Genomic DNA, 20,270 nt, shown 5'->3' on the forward strand with positions numbered 1-20,270 from the left:
TACCATGAGAAACCTCAGGCCCTTGACTGGTGCTGACAAGCTCTACCATGAGAAACCTCAGGGCACCTTCTCAAGTACTGAAAATCCCAGATGTGTGAAACCTCAGGGCACCTTCTGCAGTGCAGATAGGCCCTGACATTAGAAACCTCAGGGCACCTTCTCCAGAGTTGAAAAGCTCTGCCATGAAAACCTCAGGGCCCTTCTCCAGTGCTGATAGGCACTCTGGGGTACCTCCGAGCATCTGCAACAGCGCGGGGCACTGCTGGGAAACATCTTTCGGCTTTGAGCATCCTCACTGAAGCAGGGCACTGTGACGAGGGCACTCTGGTCGCCCTCGCCCACACAGACGCACGCCTTTATTATTAGAGTAGGTGCAGTGCTTGGGCCCCACCTGCATTAGCGCATCATGCTTGGAACACTTGTACCCTACAACAGACCCAGCGACCACTAACAAGTCACCATCACGTATCTGCCTAGATGCCGCAGCCAGGACGCCCATCTGTAGACACGTGACTCGCTGCCCACCACCGGGTGTCCTTATTGGCTTTTATGTACCAGAGAAGCGAGCGCTGCGCCATTACTGCCTGTTCCTTATAATCAGTACGTGTCATGGGTTCGTCGCTGGCACGACGCCTGGTAGTGAGTTAATACCGGTTACAGTTTCATCTGTGTCTTCCTGTGACTCACTCGCTGATGCAGTGCATGGCAGCAGCAATAATCGCGCGCCATGCAAATGTGCTCTGCACTGTTATTACGCTGCCAGGGAGGGCGGAAGGAGGATTGTTCAGCTGGCCTCCGCTCTGCGGGTGCGCGCGGGAGCATGACATGACTCCCCAGCCCGCTGGTGCGGGAGTGCTTGCAAGGTGCCTCCTTCTTCCTCTTGGGTGAATGGGCGAGAGGGCGGGAGGGTGGTTAGAGTACATGGGACACCACAAAGCCAAGAGGAGGCCTTTCAGCAAGGAGGCCCGGTGTAAACCTCGACCGCTGAGCTTTTAACACCCACATTGTTTATGTAATGCTCGATTTGTTATATTACTGGCCTTTATGTAGTACAGAGGTTATCCACCATGCATCGCTGCAACTTCTGCCTGCTCTGGACTATAAACTTTAAACAAAATATCTCAGAACGGGCAACCCTGCCCGGTAACCATATCAAACAACTAAGATCATAAGAAATTCTATAAAAAAGGACTTCAGTGCTGCTAAAAGCTGCCAGACTACCAAAAGCAATAAACTGCACACCTATCTCCCACGCTTATTCAATCATCACACTGCTAAGCGCTTTGTCCCGAAACACTATAACCGCATCCAGTGAACATTACGAGTGTCATGGAAGCACTTCCCGCACAGAATCAAAACAAAGACAACATCCTTCCGACCTCCAGGACCATAAACTTCAAACAAATATCTCATAATGGGCAACCCAGTACAGTACCGTAAACAACTTAGTGGGGCTGCGGTCATAAGGAAAACCAGCAGAGCTGCTCAAAGATGCCAGTTTACTGAAAATCATCAACTTTGCACCTTTCTTTCACAATTCTTCCTCTATCACACTGAGGAGCACTTCATCCCATAATGCCATAATCATCACTCAGAGGTAATCTTGCATGACAAGGAACCACTTCCCACACATGGTCAAAACAAAAACATCTTTCCAACCACACACCCTAGACAGTGTAGCATGCTACCCATGTAGGCAAGCATTTCAGCGCCCCACAAATGGGGCAGTGTTATCTAAATGTAGCGATTTAATACAATCCAATTATTACAATGCCTTCTCTATCTGGGCACCTTTTCATGCCATCAACCCAGTGTGTCTGGAATTTGTTGATGTTTGCTTGTGACAGATTAGTCGATAGTTAGTTCAATTCTTAGTTTTAAAAATGGTTAGCAAAGCTTAGACAAAGTACAATGAACTCTATTTTAGAGGGCATTTGTAGTGTCATGTGTATATGTGGGTGTTTTTCCATTTTTAGTTTGGGTTCACTAGGGGTATCCACTTAGGAGTCTAGGAAGACACCCAAGAATAGCCTCACTCCCACCTCCGCCTGTGACTCATTCAGGGTAAGGATCTCCCCTTGGGGAGGCACAGACATACTGTCAGGCTGAAGATGTGGCAAACATTGACCTGCTCTCTCTTATGAAGGTGGAATGAAGCTTGGTTGAGGATGTACTCTAGTGCATCTAGTGGTCTGAAATCTGTAATGAAAATTACAGCCAAGAATTCACCATTATCCCATTGAAGGATGTGGGGCTGTACTGTCAGAACCCTGTATTGCATCTTCCTTAAGATGTTTTTCAATTGTGTATGCAGAAGGCAGTTCTGCGAATCTGAATTGTTCATGACATGCCAGGGAACCGCAGCCGAATCAAGCAGAGCATGCAAATCTGACCACTTTGAGAGCATTCGCCTGGTTGAGCATGCTGATGATCGAACATGACAGTTGATCTCCCTGCAAGTCCAAGAGCTTGCAGGCATTAAAACCGAGTGTTTCTGTTCACAAGCAAAGTGTGGCCATTCATAGTTTATACAAGGCAACCATGGATGGCCAGTGTTTATGTTCATGAGCAAAGCAGAGCCATTCCAGTTTATACATGGCGAATCATGGGTGGCAACGCGTTAACCTTGTTTTCCCTACATGTCACCATGGGAAGGGGAGCGCAAACGTGCACCTTAGTTTGTCTGCACTCAACGTTAATAGCTGCACTGATATTCTTGACAGTGGGGAACCTGGGGTCTAACATATTCACCAGAAAATTATTATGCACCCCAAGGGTGGCTGTTTAGGGAAGCCATAGGCAAGAGACTAGAAAGAAAGAGCTCTACAGCCTGTTAAATTTCTTGCAGCCTTCTTCTCAGGTCTTCTGTTTCAGGTTTCAGCATCTGACATGCTGATCAAGGGATGGCAGGAGACACACATATGGCTAGGCTCCCATAAAGCATCACAAATCCTGTCTTACCCTGACTTCCCACCAATTAAGCTCACACCGGTGAAGCATAGCCCCTTGGGGTGCAAGACCTCAGTATTTTAAACACACAAAATGCATCACCTAGAACATTAGCAATCCACCTAGATTTTTGGAAAAGCCAACAAACCAAATTTCTTCTGACCAGCTTTTGTCAGCCAATCAGCTACAATTGTCTCTAGTTCCAGACAATGGCTTTTTGGAAGCAATGCAAGACCACTTCTCACCAGCAGATAACATATTGGAGAGGAGAAGAGACACGCCCAACTCCAGACTCGTCTCAATCTAGCCAGTACCAAAGTAATATTGCCTGCTTCTACTCTCTTCTTCAGGAAGAAGTTGTCCATAGCTCCTTGAGTCCAGGCTCTGATTTAGGCAGGTGACTAACCTTCAGAATTCAGAAAATGATTTTTTTTTCCACTGAGAATGTATCATGGAGAAGTTATCACACACCTTTTTCGAGGTTCTGGACAGGTTTCACGCATGTTGATACCATAAGATTTACAACTGAAGTTCAATTGTAATACCTTTGAGGAAGTGGGCTCTTTGTTAAGTGTTTGGGGGGGGGGAGGGTGTAAGACAAACACATTAGTACATAATTAAACGTAGTTAGCTAAAAAGAAATATCACAGAAACTCGACCTTACTGTTATAGGAACTCTGACATAAGATTTTGCTTAAAATTCAAAGACATGACAATTTTCTGAGCAGTAGATTGCCTCAAGATTTTACTAAAGAGTAATAATCTTGGAGAATCTTGCTGAACATAAAGGTTGGCAGGGATCTTGGAGAAGGCGGGTGCATCTGGGGGGTTTTGAAGGGAAAAGCTTGTAAAAGATCTTTATAACAAGCCACAAACATAAGACCTCTTGTTGACGAATGACATTGATGGTGAAGACTCAAGCATGTGACAGTAATGAGCGAATGCCTGAAATGAGCAGTTCATGTTGCATGGGAGTAACTGTAGAAGCTTGGCCTGGAGCAAAACTAAATACATGAGCCTACTCGAGAAACCTTTGGCATGGGACCTGGTTTAAAAGAAACATATGTGATACTGGCCAGTGAAAATGTTAAAAATGAATTAAAATGTAAACAAATCACTTCAGTCTTAAAGATTAAATTAATGAAGAGTTTAAGAAGACTTTTGTAATAATCCCAAAGCAAAACATTGCATAACATTAAAAACATTAATAAGCAGCCAGAATAAATGTGCATTGAATGAAATCAGCTTTGTACGGACATCAGCACTTAAGAAGAGGCTACACCAAAATGTCTGGGAGGTAAAAGACTGAATAGAGACGCACCAGGAAATAGAAGTATCAACCTGGTACAAAAGATTTAAGAACCTCTTCAGTACATCAGGGGTGATAAACATAACCCGATCAGTGTGTGTCTTATTTAGGCAAGAATTGTCGATTGCCATCTTCCCCGCTAGCAGCTGTAGATGGCTAATTCAAGGATGATGGAACTGTTCTGGTATTTCCAACAAACCATTGGTGCCTATGGGTGTGTGATGGTCTTTTATCACTCAATGTATGATCACTTTTGGTGGAAAAAGATGCCCCACCATTAAAATTATATTAAACTGTAATATACTGTTTTTGTTTATAAGTATATATGTAATTGACCTTTACTTTTCATGGTGATCAGCACTGCATGTAAATTTGTTGTTTAATACAATAAAATCGGTATTTGAAAACGGATCAAATTTTGACTGGGAACAATGTAGGTAGGGTAGTGTTGGCAAGATATATTTGCATCACTATACTCTAAAGATGTGTCCAACCGATACATTTTGAGGTAGTTGTACCAGGGAAATGCCTCCTGGAGTACAGCCTTTGCTACTAGTAGTTTGATACCCGTGGCTATTAATAGAAAGGACATTTGAAAGTTATTCAACCACATCCAGTTGCAGAAGAAAACATATTCGGATTGCTGCAAAAAAATGACCAATCTGTTGATGTTGTTTGTGATTTAGTGGGAGTAGTTGGGCATGCTTTGCATTTAATTTAATTTATATCATTAATGTTATACATGGATATTGAAATACCATCGGTTTAGCTCCATGGTGCACTTTACAGCAAACATTTTACTATTGCAAGAATATCCCAACATGAGGTGAGTATGATATATGAGGACTGATACACCTAAAGCACAAATTGGGTGCCCCGAGGTTGAGTAACAGCATAATCAATGAACCCCCTGGTACTACATAAAATAAGGGAGGAGACTTCTTTGGTGAGTTAATCTGTGTTTAATACATTGAGAATGATCACTTGAGGACAGTATATCATTCAAGGCTCGTACCCACTCAGTATTTGTTATTGATATACTAAGTGATTCTGAGAGACTGACTGTGCATAGTCTTACAAATCAAGCTATATTTGAGAGGTGATCAGCCCCTCTGCACATCTTAGTATACAGGGTTGGAGCACAAACAGTGATAAATTTGTTACAAAAAAAGAAAAAATTAAATGCAAGTGCCTAATGTTTTTCACCGAAGCCCAAAAAAGGTGCAGCCTCATTCCAGGGTCGACTAACGCCAAGACTACCTAGTCTTGTTTCTATTTCATGATTCTTTCTTCCTATTTTTCTTTTCCTATTTCTTTTCTTCTTGTTATCCCTTTCTTACTCTTGCTCTGGGTTCAAGTCTGACAATGAAAAATAAGTTCAGTCCCTGTCAGTGACTGGCAGCGCCCACACTGGCAATCAATGGCACGCAAAAGTGCTAATTACCTACTGGGTGCTGGACAGATGTGTAAATGTCCATCAGAACTTTTCTTAAGAATTTGTCACTGTAGTTGAATGGAGGCTTCTGTCTCAAATACTATGGCCCTCATTCCGACTTTGACCGGCGGCGGTCACCGCCGGCCTGTCGGGGGCCGCCAGAATACCGCTGCGCGGTCAAAAGACCGCCGCAGTAATTCTGACTTTCCCGCTGGGCTGGCGGGCGGCCGCCTTCAGGCCGCCCGCCAGCCCAGCGGGAAAGATGCTTCCACGATGAAGCCGGCTCGGAATCGAGCCGGCGGAGTGGAAGCTGTGCGACGGGTGCAGTGGCACCCGTCGCGTATTTCACTGTCTGCCAAGCAGACAGTGAAATACTTGTAGGGGCCCTCTTACGGGGGCCCCTGCAATGCCCATGCCAGTGGCATGGGCACTGCAGGGGCCCCCAGGGGCCCCGCGACCCCCCCTACCGCCATCCGGTTCCCGGCGGTCGGACCGCCGGGATCTGGATGGCGGTAGGGGGGGTCGGAATCCCCTCGGCGGCGCAGCAAGCTGCGCCGCCTTGGAGGATTCAATGGGGCGGCGGTACACTGGCGGGAGACCGCCAGTGTTGCCGGTCCGACCGCGGCTTTACCGCCGCGGTCGGAATCCCCATTGGAGCACCGCCGGCCTGTCGGCGGTGCTCCCGCGGTCCTCCGCCCTGGCGGTCTTTGACCGCCAGGGTCAGAATGACCGCCTATATGTTTTAATAATGCTAAACTGTCAATGACCCAATCAGACACTTTAAAATCTGTGGACTTTTACTCTAGTCTGCAGATAGAAATTTAGGGCTGTGGCAGATATTATAAATACTCTTGGGTAGCACTGCTTGTAGAGTTCCCTGTGGCATGTGTTTCAGGCAGCTGTATATATAATCCCCAATTTAATCATGAAATTGACCTTGAATGTTGGCTGGAAGTTAAGGGGACCCACTCAGTTTATGGTAGCTGTCTCTACAAAGCAGGTAGATTAATATTTTTCTCAGGGATATTTTTAGTTTCCAATATCATAAGAAAATGGTTATTGTATTAAAGGTGCATGGGCTGCTGGCTGGGAAATGGACTAGATCACTGCATTGGTCTACTTTATGGATCAAAGGCTTATTTGAGCATGTTTTTATGGTTTCAGTGATTGTCATAATTGAATTTATGTACAACTTGATTATGAACCACGGCTGAACTCAGATTTTAGCAAACCATCTGCTTTTCTAGGGAGAGAAGGACATGTATGCTTGGGAAGTAATTGGCCTTTATATTTTTAAATTGTAAAGATGAACATTTTCGAAGGAATTTGGGGTGGGCTTGGTTGACCTCTTTTAAAGCCATTTCTACTTGGAATTACGTTTTTTCACAAGTCTACGAAATGCCATAGGGTCATGGCTTTTGTTTTCATATAACTGATGTTCTACTAGTTTTGGACTTGGTGAAGTGATTTAGTAAACATTTCAGCAACGAGGGGTGAATGAGTCAGAAGCTGAATGGATTATATGGTTTGTTGGAGAATTGTTTCCGTTTTTATGTGGTTTGGGAGTTGGGCTTTTGGAAATAGCTCTCCTAGATGAGAGTGCTATCTCAAAGGTAGCGAACAAGTGATGTCAAACTAAGTCGGCAGGAAGTTTGAGAAGTTCGATTAGATTTCCAGGACAACATATGATTGCAGTCGCGTCCTTCTACACATGCATGTGTGAAAATGTCTTGGGCTTACTTGCGGATGAGAATATTTTATAAGAACAGAAATACTGTTTAGTAGTGGGAACAACCGAGTTTGAAGTTTTCAGGTGTCTGTGTTTTGGATAGTTGGAGAGCTAGAGGACAGGCTGTGCAAAAAGATTTGGTGAATTCTTTTAGTAGTATATTATTATAGCACAACAATGCTTTTTGCAGAGACAGCATGCTCAATAGCGGTTATGTCAGGACAGAGCAAGAAGTGCGTGTGTTTGTGTGAGCACAAAGCCAGGGTTGTGGGTTAATGACATGTATTTGTGAAAGTAAGATTTCCAAGAGAAGGGCAACTACATCTGGGATGTGTTGGGCTAGTCATCATGTAGGATGTTTCAGATTACAAAGAATAAGGAATTAATTTGGGAGCCTATATACCGTGGCATGAAAAGTCTGTATGGCACAGATTGGACGGATAAGGGCTTTCAAATTTTTACTGCAAGATTCATCTAACTCGAGAATCATGTTAATTAGGCATTGCGTTTGTGGTGTGGTAAATGACGAGTGTGCAGGTTGACTATGTTGTTGCTTTATGTATAGCTGTGGGATGATATTTTTTTTTTTTACATAACCTGGACCTAGGTGCGGATACAGTCATTGGGCACAGAGTTGCTGGTTACATGGTGAGGGGAAGGAATATGTAAATCAGACCTAGGTCAAGACTCATTATATATTGAGAGAGTGATGTGCATGAAGAAAGAGGAGATTCCTGGTGGTTGGTCTGTCATTAATGGTAATAGTAAAGGCCGGCGTAAATGCATTTATACTGAAGCTAGTTGGAAATGGAAATCTACCAGTAATTAGTGGCAAGAATATGGGCGATTTCACAAGAATGTAACTCACAAGAGAGCATGATCATTTTGGACCCACTGAATAACTCAACTGACAAGGGATCTTCCACAAGAATAAAGCTAACATGAGAGTTTGGCAAGAACATCATTCTGACATCAGAGTTTGTTGAAGGGTTACAGCACAAGCATCTGGTTTTAGCAGGGGAAAGTCACCAGAGAGATGGCAGTGGGATGAGTCCTGACAGCTTTCTAGATTTGAAAACTGAGGGGAGGTTTAGTTACAATAATCAGAACCAGGAGAGAAGTGACTACAAAAGAATACAAGGAGATGTCGAAGGCACCATGTAGAGGCATTGAAGAACTGGCAGGGGCAAGATGAGAAACACAAGATGAGCCATAAGAGGAAATTCAGAATAATTTCAAACTAAACCAGTACAGAGAACCAGATATATATTTTGCAAAGGCGTTTGCAGAGGGACTCTAACAATCTAAATAGAAAATAAGTTATGTTACTTAAACAAATAATTAATGGTCTCGTGGAAGTAGAGTCAAAGTGCTATGAAGAGCCACTGTAGGTAAATCTGTATAGAGCACAATACCTTCGTGGATGGACATTTTCAGGTCCTGAAAATTCCTTGTTCTCTGTTAGTGATAAAACGCTTCTGAACATAAAAGGATGCTGAGAACTGTACTGATGCTCTTTTTAGGAAAACCAAGGAAGCCTTCACCTACAAGCTCTCAACGGAGACAAGAAAGAATAAATCAGAGAATGGAACTCCTTGTGGAAAAAGGGTTTGAGAAGGGAGACGTGTCTGCCCGAATCAGGTCTGAGATATTTGTCATGGCGGAAACACTAGACAGCCACTCCAATAAAGCCAATTAAACAGGGGGCTGAGTGAGGATATATTGCATTTTATCCCTGAGAGGCTACCTGCAATGATTCGTGCAGCAGTAAAGTAAACCACAATCTCAATGATGGAAAGGCTCATTCAAAGCCAATGCACAGAGCTCCAATTATTTCCAAATCAAGCGTGTATAAAATTACTCAGCACTGTTTTTTTGCTTACATTTCTCCGAATGTAGTTGGTTTCTACTCTTTCAAAACAGAGGGTTACAAGAACAACAATAAATAACAAAAACCCATCATTTGAGGAATGACTCGTAGCAGTCATGGGGCGACTTGCCATCACAGTGTAGAGTCACGTGAGCCCATAAAATGGCCGTCCTAGCCCACTAAACTAGAACACACCAGTGTAATGGGCACCTTCCCAAGAGATTGACGGGCCAAAGCTACTACATAGCAAGGCAAGTAGCTACAGGCTTTGCCTCATTCTCCCACACCCTGACACTTGCAAAACCGCACCGACTAAAAGACTCTTCCACTAAGTTCTTAGACTCACACAGGCTGCCTTGCAACAGGAATGTTTTCCTTTTAAATTAGCGATCCTTGCTTGTGCTGCAAAGTTGTTTGAGTGAAAAAAGGCTTCCACAAAGAACTGCTTTGAGCCTTTAGTGCAAAATGCTTTATTAAGTGAAACAGCGGAGAAAGGCGCTGAGAAGGCAGCACGCATGAGTAATTCATTACTGCTGGAGATCATTGACTCTTAGCCTCCCTTGGTCTGTTCCAGTAAAAATGTGTCCAACAAACCGCCCTGGTTTAGTCGAGGTGCCAAGAGTGATTTTTGCAAATATCATACAAAATGGATAAAAGCAGTTGGTAGGAATCACAAGCTGGTAGTTACATTAACCCAGAAGACATTAAGGCCCATATTTATACTTGGTTTGTGCCAAATTACCCTAATTCAGCGCAAACCTAACTCTATATTTATACTTTGGCGCCAGACACGTCTAGCACCGAAGATATGGAGTTTACGTTATTTTCTGGACGTGAACACCTACCTTGAGTCAATGAGAAGCAAAGTAGGCATTCCCATCCAGAAAATGACCATATGGCCTCAGCACCATATTCACCCCCCTGTGCTAAATTCAAGCACGGGGGGGATGGGGACCCACAGATGCCCTTCCCTGGCCCCAGGTACACCACCCCAACACACACACACACACACACACACACACAAACTAAAACAGTTTTCTATACATGTTCTAAGTACACCCGCATGCTATGAAGCACCCGTACTTTCAGAAGTACCATGTTTAGGCAGCATTGTGCGTTATTTTTTTATTATTGTTTTTTTTTTAAACATATGTCTGCTTTAATTAACAACACATATTTATAACCGTTGCTCCAGATTGCCAACGCCAGACTTACTGGCTTTGCCAAGTTTCTTTTTAATGTTGGATGCTCGCTCGAAGGCCCATATTCGTACTTTTACATGCAAAACTGCATTGGTGCAGTTTTGCATGTAAAAGTATAGCGCCATTCCTGGATGCCGTCCGGGCGCCTAATTTGTGGAATGGCACTAATGCCCTGTTAGCGTCCTGGTAAAGGATGCTAACCGAGTGGGGGAGGCGTAGGGAAAACTGGAGCTTGTGCGCCGAATAATGGTGCTACACTGTTTAGAGGCAAAAAAAAAATGCCTTTTAAGCAGTGTAACGCCATTTCATGGTGCACAACCCCCATGGACATGGCTCCTGTCTTAGTAAAGACAGGAGCCATGCCCACCACCTCAGTGGCCATTTCCCGGGAACAAATGTCCCCTGGGTATGGCTGTTGGGGCCAGCGCCATGCAGGGGGGCCCCTAGTCAGGGCCCCTGAGTGAGATAAAAAAAAATAAAAAATACTTACCGGGACTTACCAGGGATGGGTCCCCCATCCTCTGGTGTCCCTCTTGCCACCCACCTAGAACCACAGATGTTGTCCAAAGTGATGGATGTAGTGTTTGACAATCTTCCCATATGTCTCTCCTGTGTCTCCCAACTATGCAATGGATCTGATTCATGACCTGCATGACCCTTTGTGACAGGTCCCTTCCTGCCTCTCCAATCTGCTTACACAGTGACAGACTACTAGACACCGCCTTCATTTAACATCTTCACTCTTCACCCATTCATTTGGGGCGCAGCCAGCAATGTCCACAAGGCTGAATAACCCCTCCAAAACATTATCCCTTACAGCGATGACTGTCTGTGGTTCAGGAGGGCTCTGAAGCAACATCTCTTTGACAGCCTTCAGAATACATCCCAGAGATGGAGCAATGTTCTCCTCTCCTGACCGCTTCCAATAAGGCTTTTCTCATTCTTCACAGTGATTTAAAGTCACATTTCAGCATGGTCAGCAGTATATAAAAACAACTCATAAAATATACAAAGAACTGCAAAACGACATCGTGGGCTAAAATTATCAGGTACTCACCGCCAACCAGATCTTGAGCTCATGTTAAAATGTGTGCTCTACAACTGGGTCAAAAAGACCATTGACAAGTTTCCAATATGTTTTGGTTTTACACTTTTTGAAAAAAAACTGGTTTACAAAAAAGAATCAAAGCATCACCATTGGCATGAGCTTGGTCTTCAAGTGACTGAAGTCATTCCATCCAGTTATTTTTATTGTAGGGGATAGCCAGGAGAATTGGAATGGGGGAATTTAAATTTGGGGCTCTCCATTTGACTTTTAACCAACCTGCTGCACGAGACCTTTCAGGACCACTCTCATGCGTGTAAACTTCATTTGGAAAATTATGAGCAGATTTGTCAAATGGAGCTAAGGTTATTGGTGATAAAACAAATATTTTCCTTCGAGTAAGCCTCCTAGCATGACAGCAGGATAGATAGAATTCCTATAGCCGGACACCCAACACATATTGTTTAGGGTCAAGGATAACAAGTTTTCATGTTTATTTTGTTCTTGGGACAAGTAGGTCCGACCTTCTGCAGCACAAACCCTTTGGCTGCCAGTTTACAGGGAAGGGAACTGTCTGCAGTTGAAGTAATATTTGTGCCCATATGCTAATGCGGTTAGAACTTGTTTTTATGATTCATTAATGCAAAGCCTTTATTATCAGGGTGAGCTGTCCAAATGAACGTTGTAAGGTCACACTGCACTACTGACAGTGGGTCTAGTAAAAGAAAATCTGTGTACACACGTTTGAAAAGTTCAACAATATAAGGCCAGGGATGTGGAATTCCTGTAGCCCGACACACGGGACATATTGTTTGGGGTCAAGGGCAACAAGTTTTCATGTTTATTTTGTCCTTAGGACAAGTAGGCGTAACCCCCTGCGGCACAAACCCTTTAGCTGCCATTTTACAGAGAAGGGAACTGTCTGCAGTTGGGGTAATATGTGTGTTCATTTGTTAATACTGTTCGAACTTGTATTTTTATGGTTCATTAATGAAAATCCTTCATTATTAGGGTGCGCGCTGTATATGTACATTTTAAGGTCACACTGCATTACTCACAGGGGTTCTAGAAAGAAAAAAAGAAGTGTACACTCATGTTTGCAAAGTTTAACAATATGAGGCTAAGTATAATGATCCCAGAATGCTCTCTGATTGTATGCAAATGTTTGCAAAAGCTTGATGATTCTTTGCTTTCAAAATAAAATGTTCAGAAACAAATGCAAGTAGGAAAAAAACATTTCTCCGATATGGAATGTTAGGTGCTATTTTTTTGAAGCGTCATTTAGTAAAATGTGTTGATGCATGCTAGTATTTCCCAAAAATATTCCTAATGGAAAATCAGTGTAACCATTTTCAACAAGATTATGGGAAGCATGAAAATAAACAAGCACTGGGAAAGCCAACCTATCCAACATATTTTGTGAGTCTTTTGGTTTTGTCAGTGTGTGTCTTGTTTTGACATGGCTTATGTATCACTTTATTGTTGTAGGAGCTGCCAGGCCCTCACCACTGTAACAAACACTGGTAAAAAGACAAAAAGGTTTTTGGTCTCAAAAAGCACACATTGCCACCAGTGGCGTAACAAAGGGTAGTCAGCCCCCCTCTAGGAGGTCCCCTCAGCACAGCACCAGCCCTGAGTGAGTCTGGGGGATGCATATTCTTTACAGGGAGGGCCCCCTCCAGTTTTGTTACACCACTGATTAGCACAGTAGTTCATGGCACTGAAAAAAACTACTTTATGTATGAATATGCTCTTTGTAAAAGAGCAGAATGTGATCACTCACAGTAAAGCCAGCCAATATGTAGAGAGAGAGAGAGAAATAGAATTTTAATAAAAATAAAATGTCTTTTTTAACACCAGACCTAACTGGGGACCTCATTCTTAAAGGAAGTCACTAAAGTGCACCCATGGTATATGTCTTTAAATTAGTAGTTTCCATAAATTAACAAGAACTTACAGAAGTAGACCAGGAAATCGTACTCCTAGAAAATATTTGTGAACTGTATTTTAGCATGAGCAAATATACATGTGTAGATTTGCTGATATGAAAATCTGTTCAGCGTTTACAAGTTCACTTTCGCTCCAACCACTTTTTTCCACAACCCTGGAAGAACTTATACTTCTGCCATTGTCAGGAGTAAAATTTCCAACCTTTCTCATTATGGGGAAAGATTAGAGAAGAGCTGGTGACTCAAAGGCATTACAGTCCTGGAACTATTGCTTACTGCTTTCTCCAGCCCCAGTATGTAAATCTGCGGAAAAGTGGCAATAAAAGGAAATCAGAGAGGCTTTTATCAGAGCTCTTACATAATGAGATTGCTGCCATAATTTGTCGTCACACTACATGGCACCAATGGGACAAGTAGATTTTCTTACAGAACAAGTAGATTTAGGAAGCAACCTGTCCCATGGACAAGTAGATATTTAATTAAATTCCACACCCCTGTAAGGCTACGTTTAATTCTCCCAGAATGCTGTCTGCATTAGTGCAGATGTGTGCAGAAGCTTGTACTCATGATTGATGAATCTTAGCTTTCAAAAGAAAAAGTTCAGAAATAAAAATGCAAGTAGGAAAACATGTTTTGCTAAATTACTGTGAAATTTGAGGTACTTTTTCTTTAAAGCATCATTTAGTAAAATCTGTTGATGCATGCTAGTGTTGCCAAAAAATACTCATAATGGAAAATCAGTATAACCTTTTTCAACACAATTATGGGAAACATGGAAATAACAAGCACTGGCAAAGCCAACCAATCCAACATTGGTGGTCAGTATTTTGTTTTTCTCAATGCGTGTCTTGTTTTGACATGGCTGTGGTAACACTTTATTGTTGTGGGTGGGAGCTGCCAGGCCCTCACCATTCTAACAAACATTGACAAAAAGCAAAAAACTAATTTTGGTCTAAAAAGGCACACATTGCCACAGTAGTTCATGGCACTGAACACAACTACACTGTGTGCCAATATGCTGCTTGTGGAAGAGCAGAATGCTATTGCTCAATGTAAAGCCAGCCGATAGATTGATAAAGAGAGAAATAGAATTTTAATGTAAACAAAATGTCTTGGTTAACGCCAGACCTAATTAGGGGCCCAATTCTTAAAGAAAGTCACAAAAGTGCACCCATGGTATATGTCTTTTCATAAGTGGCTTTCATTAATTTACAAGGATTCCCAGTAGTAGACCAGGAAATTGTACTCCTAGAACAGATTTGTGAACTGTATTTTAGCACAAGCATATCTGCCTGTGTAGATTTGGCCATGCAAAAATCTACTGAGCATTTACAAGTTCACTTGCCCTTCAAACATTTTTTTTCCCAATCCTGGAAGAAACGTCTACTTCGGCCCTTGTCAGTAGTAACTTCTGACTTTTCTCAGTATGGGAAAAGATTAGAGACAAGTTGCTGAAAATCCTTAAAACATGCATTTTACTAGGTTTCCAGACCCAAAGGCATTTCAGCCTTGGAACTATTGCTTATTGCTTCTTCCAACCCCTGTATATAGATCTGCGGAAAGGTGGCAAAAAAAGAACATTGCTGTAGTAGGGCTTGAAATTGCTAGTATTGAAGCCCTTCTATAGTATTACCCCTGGCATAATCAGAGAAGCTTATTATTAGAGCTCTTACATAATGAGATTGCTGCCATAATTTGTTGCCGCGCTGCATGGCACCAAAGGGACAAGAAGATTTTTTTACAGAACAAATAGATTTATGAAGCAACCTGTCCCATGGAAAAGAAGATATTTGAATAAATTCCACACCCCTAGACAGATAGCTAGATAGATATCATAAGTACATTAAATAATATTATTGCATGCCACTAAGAAAAATCCATAAATATATGAACGCATAAGATAACAGACTTCCAAGGTAACATGTAATCGATTCTTGGAATTCTGGGATTTGTACTTTCTTCAAAGCAACTTCAAAGCCAGCACTACAAATCTCTGAATGGAAAGAAAGCAGCTGGCCATGATTTGCGATGACATTTTCAGATCCCCCCCTCATTTTTACATGTGGCCTATCTATGGCCTCTGGCGTTGATGCACAGCTCTGAGATATGCTTGGACTGTGCATAACCCGAGAGGATGGGAATGGAGAATGCCAATGCTGCTCACAAACACAAATGTTGGAAACGTTTTAAGGCACGGGCAAAGAGGGCAACTGCCTGGGGCTCCCACATTTCAAGAGGACTCTGGTAAAAGTAACTTTGTCTCTCTTTCACCTCTGTCAGTTTCTGTATCACATCAAACCAATTTCTCTTTAGCCAACTGTGTTTCGGACTGGCTCTCTGCCAGTACCTCAGGCAACACGATCTCACCCCTCTTCACCTGTCTCTCTTCTCTTTCTATCTCCCTCTAAATTATTCTTCATGTCACCCTCTGCTTACCTCACCTTTTCTCTAGGTCTCCCCTTTCTTTCTAAGTCACCTGTACCTAATAATTTTTCCTCTACCTAATTATCTTGTGGTACCTCAGCTTTTTGAATTTCACGAATCACTAAATATCCTCATTTCTCTATCAACTGCTCTCCCTTGATGGGGTCAGACTGACCTACGAGGGAAATCGGGCAGCGTCAAATGAGCTGAACTGAAAGGCCAGTGTGTGGGCTGGCTTTGGGGCAGTTGCATACCTTTTTAGGTCAAGCACACAAGTGCTTTGACCTGTTGTAAGTCTTGTGGGCTTTTAACCACACCCACCTCATGCCCATCACTTTCACTCGTTCACGGTCTTGCCTTTCAGAAATCTTTTGGTAATCATTGGTAAATGCTTTTAGTTTGTCCCGCCCTGGGAAGGTTTTGTTACCGCCTTGCAGACTAACCCTGTTACATGGATAATTCCAAGATTGCCGATATGCGTGACTGAGCAAACTTCTTTTTCCTTTTGTGTGTCTCCTTTACGCTCATGCTCGTGGTGACTATGGCACTTTGAATCGGCTCGCTTATGTCAACTGTTAAACTTTTCATTTTCAATTAATGTGGCAGAAAATTCTAGTTAGGAATTTACAATGCCAATAGCTCTAACTCGAGCAAATGAGAGACCCATTGCATAAGCTCAAATCCATGCAATCTTCCATATCTTGCAAAACACCTATACATTGACTCTACAAGTTCAAAATTGCCCCAGTTTGCAAACATGGGCCAAATTTTCAGCTGTCTAATTCGCTAATAGGGGGTACTTTTATTTTGGTCCCTGCGTCTATTTTCTGCCCCAGCCCGACCGAGCTTTTAATATTTCCATGTGGCCTATTCCATCCTCTACCTCGCTTTTTGTGCCTTGAGTATCTTTCCATCGCGTATCTCTCTCCGTACTTCACCTCCCTTCTCCCACACCTCCATTTCCCCTCTATCTCCACCTCTATACTTACTAGCGTGCTCTCTCTTTTTCTGTATGCGAACAAGGTGCTCCAAAAATGTATCTTGTTCCAGGCTACAAAAATCCTCTGACGAATGTAGATGCATGGGAGTCCTGCTGGTATCCACCCCGGCTCTGCCGGCCTTGGCCTTTCAACAATGGTGGCAGCTAGTTAAATATAACCAGGCAGTACAGCAATCTCAGGTTTCCCAAACATATGCGCGTGTAATCCATCCAGTCAAGGTTTACTTTTTGTACGCTGCTACTTGCAGACCTGACTTTATTTATTTTTTAAATGAGCAGAACTACAAGCCCCAGGAAGCAAAGCACAAAACTGTCTGAAATACTCACGCACGGACCTAGGAAATTTTTAGAGCTCTGGTAGAAGGCAGCACTTTCAAGTTTCCCATGTCCATGGGTGACGTGCTACTCGAGTCCAGGTTGTTTCTACTTATTTTGAGACTTGTAGTCTTACTTTTTCCATTATAAAACAGGACTACAAGTCCCAGAGTTCGAAGGAAAAAAACCTAGCATGAACCAGCACATCACGGATGGACCTATGAAACTTGGCAGCTACGAGAACCAGGTGGAGCGCGCCTTGTGCTTGTGAAGGAGGCGTGCTCTTCCTCCTGGAGATAGGACAGGGCTGAGTCTTTCCTTTGTCTAGGTGGTGGAGTGGAAGGAGACGAGTTTTCAACCCCGGGCGGACGCACAATGACATCACAACCCGCCGTCGGACTAGCCTGACACATGTGGGTTTTCCCAAAGGGTGGGGCCTGGTAGGGTAGGTTCTGCGGGTTTTCACTCACAAATGTCAATGTTAAGAGTTGGTCTGCAGGGGGTGAGGTTTCCCATGTATAATACTTTGAATGCTGGGTAACCACGCACTATCCTAAAATGATGCCATAGAGGGGCTCGGGTGACATGAAAGAAAGCGGCCATAAGCTCAAAAGCAGAGTCAGTTCTCTTGAATTGTGGCACTTGAATACACTGCTGTTTGTGTAGTAGCAATAACCAAACACAAACGGTGAATGTGCAAATACAGCAACCTGTACTTTTTCAGACACGAATGGTGAATATGCATGTGCAAGTACGTTTTCAATTCAGAACATCCGCTGTACATCTGAAGACATCACCTGGTCTGCAGTTGATGCTCGCACAATGCTCACCTCACACTGCACAAGGATACTTATGTCCCAGCACACAGGGCCTCACAGGCGCAGCACACACGCCTGCCTTGCACAGCAGAGCACGTACATGCAGTCCATCGCTGTATCCAAATTTCACGTGGGACGTCTTATGAGGATTCCAACTTCCTAGCCGCCAGCAACTGTATTATGCAATTTAGGAGCTGATCTTTCTAATTTTCGCCGTGGAGCTGACGGGCCCTAACATGCGGAGGGGTGTCGACCAAAAAGCTAGGAATTCCTGTAGATGTTACACACATGCCTTCTAAGTGGGCCCATGTCACAGTTAGTAAAGGAAGTACAGGTATTTAGCCCGTATGCAAACACCTCCACTTTTATCAGGTGAGGGATCTGTAGAACATAAAACGTGTTTTTCCCAAGATCACACAGCATTGATCAAGTGGGAAAGCCAGGATTAGAAGGGCGGTCTTCTAGATGTACAGTCGCAAATGAAATCAAAGTCGCACTTTCTTCTGCAAATGAAATCTATCTACAATGATGTAGTCATACGCGAATAACACAATAGGGATTTAAAATGTATGAAAAAAATGCAAGCACCAGAATGCAACGCGGAAACAAAAAAGAAGTGCAAGTGCTATGCACATGTGACGTGAGATATCTGTAAACGCGCGAGGCGTATTTGTAAACACAATCTCGTGTACACAGATATGCACAGAATCCGAGCAGCTCGCATATCTCCCGCTCAAATGTGTAACGTCTGCTTTACGATCGCATAGATCACTGACGCATCAGCCCGTGCATGGCTGGATGTGTGCATGAAAGAACGGCAGAGGTGGAAGCGTGTTGGCTGCTGAGCTGCATACTGGCAGGCGACCTGGCTACAGTGCACTTGTAGGGTTTAGCATCCGGAAGGCGAATGCATGCTTCAAACACTGTAAATAACATGTACTTGTCTTAAGCCAGTTGAGTCTACTCGTTTCATTGCCCCTGTTAAGATAAAAAGCAGTGCAAGGATAGCCAATTTCACTTGATTCCTATGCTTTACATTTAACAGACTCGGGCATGCTAGGCATTGTAGTCTTGTATCTTTTCAATGAAACCATCGGGAATAATGTACCAGGTCAGAACTGTATGTAAAACGAAGATGAAAGGCGTGGACATTGATACTTTATTACAGGACAGACTGGGACTTGAACCACGACTTCCGAGCGCCACAAAGACCTCAGCAGTAGCACGTTAATCCAATTAATTAAATTTTCTAGTCCCTCGCTTGCTCGACTGCCATGTGCATCTTGGGCAGCATTCCCGAACGCCAGTCCTGCTCCTCGGAAGGATGAAAGGCTGAGTCGCCGCAAGATCTCAGCAGTGAGCGGTTAACCCACACTGGTAACATTAGTGGCGCCGTCTTACCTCCTCCACGCTGAGCGGCATGCAGATCCGATATTCCTTCTGCAGCATCTCTGCCCCCCAGTCCTGCTGTTCACGCGGCGACTCCGGGTCCGAAAACCCCCAAAGTTTATGCAAAACAAGCCCCGGCGCTCGGCTCACCTCGCAGGCAGGGGCTGTGCCCAGCACACCTTTTGCACTGGGAGTGGAAAACTCCACCTACTGTACTCAGACAGACACACTGGAAAGTTAACCCCCTCGCTGGCCAGGAGCCTGCCTTCAAGGCGGAAGGCGAGGAACCAGCCCGAAGTGCACATTCCGGAACATGCGAGGCGGTCTTTATCCGGATTAGCGGGGGCTCCGGTTTCAGACCTGCGGCTTCCGCTGCAGCGCCTGTGAGGAAGTGCGCGCTCTGCATTTCATCAGATGCGCATGTTCATCTGCTCAGATGATCTTGCTGCCTCTCCTCGATCTGATGCACGATGAGTGCGTCTGCTTTCATTTTCCTGTCTGACACTGCCTCCTCACCACATTCTACTCTTCCTGCCTTTCCCCTGTCTGCCCCCCACCCAGCTCACTCTCAGCAGTTTGCCACCATTGCTTGTTGCCAATGTTTACTGCTCTCTACCCCCCAGGAGTACCTGTCCCTCAGCCCTCTCCCCTTAGGAGCTCCTTCCTTCTCTGGGATTCTTATCCCATCCTCTCTTTCTTCTTCTCAGTATAGCGCCTCCTACCCTTATGTGGGGCTCTGAAGCGCTTGCCTACGTGGGTAGCATGCAACAAAGTGTAGGGTGTGTGGTTTGGTGTTTTGATCCTGTGTAAGAGGTGCTTCCGTGTGTGTGATGACC

General features: G+C 43.9%; 1 protein-coding gene across 1 annotated transcript in view; it reads right to left on the minus strand.

The window, feature by feature from the left end:
• LOC138246247 (cytoplasmic phosphatidylinositol transfer protein 1-like) overlaps positions 1-19,941 on the minus strand; it is a 225,102-nt gene extending 205,161 nt beyond the window's left edge. The window contains exon 1 of the mRNA XM_069200662.1: positions 19,447-19,941. Within this exon, the coding sequence (XP_069056763.1) occupies positions 19,447-19,494 (48 nt within the window). The 5' untranslated portion in view covers positions 19,495-19,941. The remainder of the gene's footprint in view (positions 1-19,446) is intronic.
• Between the last annotated feature and the right edge of the window lie 329 nt (positions 19,942-20,270).

This window comes from Pleurodeles waltl, chromosome 7, assembly GCF_031143425.1.
Source record: "Pleurodeles waltl isolate 20211129_DDA chromosome 7, aPleWal1.hap1.20221129, whole genome shotgun sequence".
Lineage (NCBI taxonomy): Eukaryota > Metazoa > Chordata > Amphibia > Caudata > Salamandridae > Pleurodeles > Pleurodeles waltl.